This window comes from Ascidiella aspersa, chromosome 1 (genome assembly GCF_963924565.1).
Source record: "Ascidiella aspersa chromosome 1, kaAscAspe10.2, whole genome shotgun sequence".
Taxonomy (NCBI): domain Eukaryota; kingdom Metazoa; phylum Chordata; class Ascidiacea; order Phlebobranchia; family Ascidiidae; genus Ascidiella; species Ascidiella aspersa.
In genome coordinates, this window is record NC_139447.1 from 26,029,949 (window position 1) to 26,038,771 (window position 8,823).

General features: G+C 35.0%; 1 protein-coding gene across 1 annotated transcript; it reads right to left on the bottom strand.

The window, feature by feature from the left end:
* Positions 1 to 5,050: 5,050 nt before the first annotated feature.
* Positions 5,051 to 7,412, bottom strand: LOC146168564 (catechol O-methyltransferase A-like). The gene is made up of 6 exons (XM_083389283.1): positions 7,273 to 7,412; positions 7,035 to 7,206; positions 6,676 to 6,816; positions 6,391 to 6,581; positions 5,756 to 5,911; positions 5,051 to 5,425 (listed from the first exon to the last, which is right to left on the bottom strand). Exons 1-6 carry the CDS (start codon positions 7,297 to 7,299, stop codon positions 5,216 to 5,218), a joined length of 897 nt encoding a protein of 298 aa, XP_083245409.1. The 5' UTR covers positions 7,300 to 7,412; the 3' UTR covers positions 5,051 to 5,215.
* Between the last annotated feature and the right edge of the window lie 1,411 nt (positions 7,413 to 8,823).

The following is an 8,823-nucleotide window of genomic DNA, read 5'->3' on the forward strand; positions in this document are numbered from 1 at the left end:
CCTTTGGGCTAAATATTATTTCATATCGCCCCCTCATCTTGCTTTACAGTAAAGTATCATATTAATCGTTGTCTAACATCATATTGTCTGCACTTTTGTTTCGATAAGCTGTCCGTAATATTTTAGGTTGTCTAACATACATTCACTATAGGAATTTATGGATAGATTAATTCACCAGGTTATGTCATTACGAGGAAATATTCAACTTTCTGCACCAATACTTAAAATCAGGGGTCGGCAACCTTTTCTTGTCACGGGCACCAATCAAACTCAGAAAGGTCTCTGTGGGCCACACAAAATGTTAACAAAGAATTGTGTTATTGGAATGTTAGAACAACTGTGAATCAGGCGGACCTCGGATTTTTTTCATCCATACTACTAATAAAAAGTGTAATAAAGCTAGTTTGAGGAAACGCGATAACCTTAGTGTTTATAGATAGTGTAATTCAGTGTTTGTTATAAGCTCTTTAAGTCCTGGCGCACCTGGCGAGCGAAGCGAGCGCAATATTTTTGGGGTATACCAACATTTCTTTTAAATTTCGTGCTAGTATTCATTACATTGCCGAAAAAAATAAAAAAATGTTATAAAATATATGTCTAATATTTTTGAATACGATTTCCTTTTGTCCGCAACCGTAAAAAAGCGCTAATCTATTCCAAAGACAGCATTAAAACGTAAACAAACTGGACGTAGAAAGATCATTGGCGCGAAGCGCGAAAATTTTTGCCCGTACTAAGTTAAAATCGTCAAAAAGTATTTAAAATGGACTCGTGTCAAGTTGTCAAAGAGGTGGCGGGCCGTAAGTTGGCGACCCCTGCTTTAAATATACAAACATTTTGCCGCGTATAAAACTGTGAAACACAACAACAACCAACAAAGTCAATTATTACGTAACAATGGTCGGAAAACTACTACAAGTTCGCAGTACAAAAGTTGCCATTTAAGGTTAAAAGTTACCTACAGTCCTGTTTGTTACTATTTTTATGTGAACTTTTTATAAAATTTAGCCTATAAGTACTTTTATGTAACGCCCCCTTATGTGCATTCAGCGCCCCCAAATTAGAAACAGACCCAAAACGCCCCCCTTGTAACTCGCCAACGCCCACAAGGGGGCGGTACCGCCCAGGTTGGGAACCTCTGATCTAGAAGAATCGGCTGAATTCTAGTTCGTGCTAGGGGCGGATTCAAAGGAACGAGGTCTCGCCCCAAAATCGTATTTTCGCCGCTGTGAACTATGTAAATACAAAAAAAATTTTTTTTACAATTTAAACGATTTGCGCGGCACACTTATCACTTAGGCGGCTGTTAGGCCTATCAATATAGTTTAAATGTATTTTATTTAAAATGTGCAGCTTTAAAATGACGGTTAATTTTGTATATTTAAGCGACGGAAAACCTTCGCATGCCGCACAAAAAAGATCCTTTAGTTTGCGAAAACTTACATTTTTAAAAGTGCGATGAAACGAGCTACCCCTTGGGGCTATCAAAAAAAGAAACATAAGTAAGTTTTATACATTGGACTTAGGCTACGGCAACAAAATTACAAATTGGGTAGAGGGCCTCAGGCCCTCCCCTGGGCGCGCCCCGGACAAAGAAGATAAATAATTTCTTAAATGGTTCAAAAAATTTAGCCCACTTCTGCAACAAAAACAAAAATTGGATAGCTGGAACTTAATGAAACAGTTAAGGTTCCTTAACTTTTTTTTTTGCGAAATCTCACATATCTTTACATTATTTTCGCGAAATCTCACATATTTTTACATTACGGTACCTTGTTTTGCTGAATTTCCGACGTCTTGTTTTGATTTACCTCTGTTCCACAGCGGAACGGGTCTTCTGCAACCTGCGCGTAACTTGTCACCACAATTCCAATACAAACTAAAGACATTCCAAGCAATTTGAACATTGCCCGAATTGTCATTTTGCTGAAAATTAGATATAATATTGCTCGAACCTCTCTCTTTATCCAACTTCTTCCACCTCTAATTTATATTAAATTTCTGTTTTTCTTGTTAACAATTGCCATTGTTTATAGTTGCTATAGGTACCGGTAATTAATGCATTTTCTTGACGTGTTTGGATTTTTTATAAATAAAATTAGAGTTGTGTTGTCGTTCACAGTTTTCCTTTAGGGAAAAACATTTAAACAAATTATTTCGTCTGTGGAAGAGTATGAAAATTATTTATTTAAATACAGATAGGGAAATGAAAATGAATTATACCTTTTTTGTTTTGTGACATCACAACCAATGGTGATTTTAATAACAAGAAATCAGCAGCTGTTTATAAACAGGGATTTGAACCGTTTGACCATAGAAGGTTCGTTTCGGGTTTAAGAATTTTTTCGGAATCCGGTTCAGTTTCGGTTTCGAGCAATTTAAAAGTTTCGGTTCAGCTCCGGTTCGACCATTCTTATTTCAAACCGGTTCATAAAGTTTCGGTTCGGATACAATATAAGTTGCGTTAAATCCAAAAATGTGGGTCGATAAATGTAGAGAATACTCTTTAAATTGTAAGTCATTTCAATTAATTTCGAACATGGCATAACTTTGACTCTGTAAAATACAAGTTATGACGTTATATGCTGGAGTAAACCGCTTTTGTATACAGGGTCAGGTTCGGTTTATATTCCTTCAAATTATTCGTTTCAGTTTCGGTTGGGCTCCTTAAAATATATGTTGTATTCAATTTTTTTTCATAATTTCTTTGACTTATAATTATTATAGTAACAAATGTTCGTAAAAATGAAATGAATTCAAATTCAAAGGCCCCTGAAGGGGGAACATACAATAAGACCTGTAAAGCAAGATATCGTAAACGAAACTATCTACATCACCATAGTTTAGGCCTACCATATGTCCTTTTTTTTTAAGAAAACTAAATGGTCCCCCGAGGACGCTCAAAAATGCCCAAATGTCCTCTTTATTCGCATTTCGAGTTAATAGTTGCTTATACTTTTACCACGACTTTTAGGTGAGACCTTGTATTTATTTCCAAAAAAATACTGTATCCATAAAACATGCTGAATTTCTGGTTTAAAACAGGTTTTCCAACAAATTGCACTACCGGCCCTAACCTTTTGATTGGTATTGCAAACATTTAAATAGCAACAGAACCCAACATGTAAAAAGACCAATTAATAAATCAAAGGTGTGAGTTTTGTAGGCCTAGCCTACTATCAGTGTTGCTATATGGTGGGCTATGTTCTTATTTCTTACACAAGCTTGTCTATAGTTAGTGTATAACAGTGGTTCTTTACCGGGGCGCCAAGCAATTCTTAGGGGGGCGAGCTCTAAATTAATATTTAAATTTTTTGCAATGATTCCAATGGTTTCGTTTGGGTTGTATTGGCTACCACTCCTACAGCGCTGTGCGAACTCTGTTTTTGCCCACTTTAATATTTAAACGGCAAAAAATTTTCGCTCTTCGTTCGAATCTATGTTATCTACTTTTGTTAACTTTTATAGCAAAAAGTCTCTTTTAAGTGCCATTGCATGTTTTTATATCATCGAAGGTATAACGGCCCTATTTAATTACAGTTTTGCTAACTTATAATAAACGATAAAATCATCCACCGTTCAAACTATTTTTTATCATATTTTATATTTGATAACAGGTTAGCAACTGGGGGACTCAAACTTTTTTGCGCGAATCGATAACGTTTTTGCAATAGCTACTGCCGTCGTATTGTGTGTCGTCACATCCTTTGAAAACGATAAGGCAATGTTTAATTTTTGCGCTTGATATTTTTATTTGCGCTCGACATCAAATGGTGCGACAGTTACGTGTTTATGGCTTCACAAAAGTTAGACAAGGCGGCCATGATTGTGCGCAGTGTCTGCGCTGATCGGTGGTGATGTCAAATGCGTCATTACGACCCTCCAAACTTCAAAATCACGGCGATAAAAAGCATCCCCCAAAAAAAGGATGATGCCGCCGATTTTATTTCTGCTAAAAAATTGCGATTTGATCAGGAAGCGACGTCACCTGATTTCGGATTTTAATTAATTTATTCATTCGTTGGCTTTCCTCCAATTGCAATTGAAGTGTTTTTTAACAACGTGGTGAAATAAAATAAGTGAAAACACGTTAAACACAATTTTAGTCATTTTTTATAATCGAAGGGGCCACGAGGCACGAAAGGTTGAGTACCACTGGGTTAAGGGATGGTTGGGACACCCGGTCTGGCGTCCGCTGTTTGGAAATGCACAAAAATTACCTTGCCTAATAAAGCCTGATAGTGTTACCCCTGATTAATATATAGATAAGTGACGTAACTTGCTTTGGTAGACAGTCCAAATCTACGAAAGGAGATTTGCTAAGCGCGTCCGTAGGATTTAAAAAAAGGTTAGGCCTACCTTACCGCAGTGTTTCTCAATTAACCTATATGCCCTTCGATTTGGTTGCCGACTGGAGTAGTTCCCATGGTTAGCTTTATTCGGATTACTTCAGGGCAGATATCGCTTAAAGAAATAACAAGACATGGCAAACAGTAACTCAATTAAAATAAATTTATGATTTTGGTCTTATATTGTGTTCAGCTATACAAAAGGTTCAGTTTAGAGAAATGGGGGAGGGGGCGCCCATGGTCGCTAAAGCTTACTTTTTTACTTACGTTTATTATTTAGGTCGCCGCGGAAAAAGTCGTCGCATCATTATCGAAGAAGTTTTAGGTAATCATCCAAGACGGTTTAAGACGCATATCACCCTATTTTATCATTTGCCATTGTGAACAAACATGTTCTAAAATTGCAACAACTTTAATCGGTATGGCCTTTTTAACTGTTTTTTCGTTAAATAGTCGCTAGCTATATGGTACCTCGACAAAAGCGTTTTTGCGTTCAAAAATTAAACGGCATTGAAAAAAACGACACTGTAGTTTGCCATCATGCTTAAACTGCTTTTTATATCAGCACAAAATTAACATAAAGGCATATATGACTAGTACAAATTAGTAACAGTTCGATTTAAATTTTTTTTGTGTGTGTATAGTGACATAGGTACAACGTTTATAAGGTGTGCGTTTTTGCCTGGAATAGAACAAAAATATGGCAAACCAAAACACAATTTTTCTATTGAAGCTTCATAAAACGAGGAAACGCGAATTTGCAACGCAATAAATTTCAGTTCAAATGAAAAGAGCTGAACAAACAAAAACAAACTTTATTTGAAGTGGATTATTGATAAAACTAATATATCATATAATTTAACATGTCATGATTTAACGTTTTTGAAAATTGCAACTTCCATGCCATCTACTATTTCATGGGAAGTGTGTTCCAGTGACATCTGATGATACTTGGTGTCATAAGCATCAGATTGCCGTACATATTTCAAATATTGCGGGTCACCTAACATAACCACTTTTTCAGCAACAATTACTGTTTTTCTGCCCGTGCTGTTGTCATTCATAAAACAATGTGTCTGTAATAAAATAAAATTCACTTTGACTAATGTTAATTCTTTAATTTGTTTTTAATTGTTTGTTTATTTGGTAGCCTGAAAGCTACAACATTTCATTCAAACCCAAATCTTCTGAGAATTTTTAAATGCAACATTACGGCTTTGTAAGTTACAGTCCTATGGTTTGTTTTGCGTTCTGTTATAATGACATTTTCTCCATAAAAACCTGCTCTTAATATATCTATTTAACAGCATCGTATCAAGTCTATCGACTTGCAGCCACATCCGAATCACATGCCATTGATTAAAATTTGCAGATAGATGGACATGTGCAAACTGTGTAGCAATTACCTTGGCATCCACTCCTTCAAGCTTTTTAAGTAAGTTTAGATGTGACGGTTCATCATGAAAAACTCGATTTAGGAACACAAAGTCAAAACTTTCAACACCATAGTCAGCATGAAGGGAGGAAAGAACATCAATTGCTTTACCACAAAGAAAAATTACCTATAAAAAGGATCATGTGATAATATGAATGCCAAAACACTTTGTCACTTTGTTTTACAGTGAGTATACTATGCAAGCTATTTTGCAGTCCAGTGTTTGCCTGTCAATCATTGCTGATGTTTAACAGAGATAATTAAACGTTTAAAAACAATTGATCAGGAGACACTGTTACAAAGAAATAGTTCTCACCAAAGTAGGGTTTTTCATTTATTTAATATATATATATATATAATGTAAAAAAAGTTATTTCTATGTGAAAGGCTATGATTTGATGTTTATACATTCTTTTACACTAAATTGCAATCGGTAATTTGGTAAAATTTGTAGTTGTTGAAAATGCTTTTAATGCGTGTGTTGTGGTTTAGGTTGTTATATTTTATTTCGGTTTGTTGTATAAAGCCAATCATTTAAAACTCCAACAGGTCAGTATAATATAAAATCAGTATATATTTATTGATTTAACATTAAGATAACTTTACTTGAGATTCTAGGTTGACCATTTCAAGCAGCTTTTTTGTTGCGGCAATAAACTCTGAATTATGTTCCACAACATAAATTACTGAACTGGGGGCAGCTTTGAGAATTCGCAGGACACAATAACCAATGTGGCACCCAACTACAAGGACAGTATTTGGACGGTGTTCCAATACAACGCTGTCCAGTATTTTTCCTGAATAGATTTTTTGAACCATTAGGGAATTTTTAAATCACATAAAATATTTGTAGTGTAATAGTGTTACTTTTATTAAAATGCAATAAGTTACCTTTAACATTGCCAAGACTTGGAGCAAACTCTTTGTCCGCAAAGTATTTGTCAATAGAATCCAGCACAGACTCTAGTGGTTTGTTTTCTTGGGAAATGTGACTGCTGACATGGCTCAAAACTCTTTCTGCTAAAGACTTGCCTGAGAGAAGCATGTATTTTATTCTCCGATTAATATACTTAGGCATGAGCAATCAATTTCATAAGAAATTATGTTTCAATTTTAGCAACCATGATCAATTGCTTTTAGGACCTTTTATCAGTAAAATTTAAGGTATTTTCGACAAATTTGGGGCAACAACTGTTATTTATAGTATTAGTTACTATTTAATTCAAGTAGGTTTAAAAAAAAAAACATACCTGTAACTATGCTCCAAAACTTGTTGGGGATATAAAACTGCCCATACTGATACCACCAAAAATAAAATGTGTGAAAAATAAGGTGCTTCACTCCAACAAAAATAACAAAAACTAATAACGTTATAACCAAATACTCTTCATTTCCATATTTGGAAGGATCCAGTAATTTTTCCTACAATCAAAACGCAAATCAAAACCTTAAATGTTTTAAACCAAATGACACATCAAAGCAACTTACTCCTGGAAATTGTGATTCTTCCACCATGTCCAAACGGTAATTTTTAAAAACCAAGTTGATGTTACATTAAGTAGCGTGTTCTAGTTGTTACTATAAAAGTACAAATCAACCTAGACAACAGAAGATAAAAAACTTAATCGGGTATTTTTTAAATTATATCACGTAGCCAGTCAGCCTCACGTAGCCAGTAAAATCAACTTAGGCGTCGGTTAAACAAAACAAATAAAACATTCAGGAATCACGTGTTTTTTGTTAATTGATCCGCTAACGTTAGCGGCGCCTTGTCGTGTGATGCTCAGTCATTTTAGGACATCAGCAAAATGTTACATCATGCCACTTTCATATTTATAGATTGTAACACTTGATTAAAACATAGTTATTGGTTTTATATAGTTTACCAGTCTGCAAATCCAGCCCATCTAAAGTCATTTCCAAAATAGACGTTCTTCTTTTTCTATTTGCAAAATGAAGGTAATCATTCAAGCGAAACGGCAATCACAATAGTGATATTTTGTTTGCCGGGTAAACCAGCGACAACTACTGTGTAACTGTAGTAGGAAGGTAAGGAGGACGGGGCGGGGCGTCAAAACTCAGGGTCAAATCCGATTTAGAAATGAGTGAAGTGACCGTTCTTTGAATTTTAGCTAATGCGTTAAATTTTCTCGTTTAAAAAAAGATCCTATTTAAACTTATTAAGGGCGCTGGTCTAGAATCCTACCACAACGAACATTATTGGGTTAGGGTTTGGGTAGGTTAGGCAATTGACCTAGCCTCACCCAAACACAAACCGACTCTCTAACATAAAAGTACGTTGCTTTATTAGTTGTTTTAACGCTGTGGAAGGATTCTAGACCAGCGCCCTACTTTTTATGTTGCAATTCAGAAAAAAAAGAATTCAGTGGCATATACGCAAAATGTTTTTAAATAACATCCAAAAACTGGACTAAATAAATAAATAAATATAGAAGGATAAATATAGTAATAATACTTTACCCACTCAAACCCAAACTATAACTTGTGCCCTTAAACCCCCAAAAATTTATCTATATAAAGCCCCGGACGTGAATGTAGTAGGATTCTAGACTGCTTTAGCTAAAAGGTTTATTTTGTGAATAGCACAACCTTGGAAAAGAAACAGCAAGCAGGTCATTTTTAACAAATTTCTATAACAATAGGGGTTTTATATTAGCACAAAGTTGCTCCTTTTCTCATTATGGCTGATGTCCTTCTAAAAACATCATCAAATTTAATAAAACAAGAAATTTGTGTCTCGGTTTTTAGTGTGCAAAAATGTAGCAAAATGTCTCGTTAAACAGGCTTTTCCGTTTTCATTTTGAATCAAATCATGAGGGATTAGGGTTCCTCTCCTGGAATATTTTGACGGGAAATTCTCTGGATTTCATGTGAAATAGTGATCCCAATTTTTTATAATCCCGTTATATGGCAACATAGCAAAACTTAAAAAAACTTCTCGTTTTTGGCTGATATAAAGAAAATATATTACCAAACCTATTAAAGTGGTTGCCTGAGTTGCTTTATTTGCTCTTACCA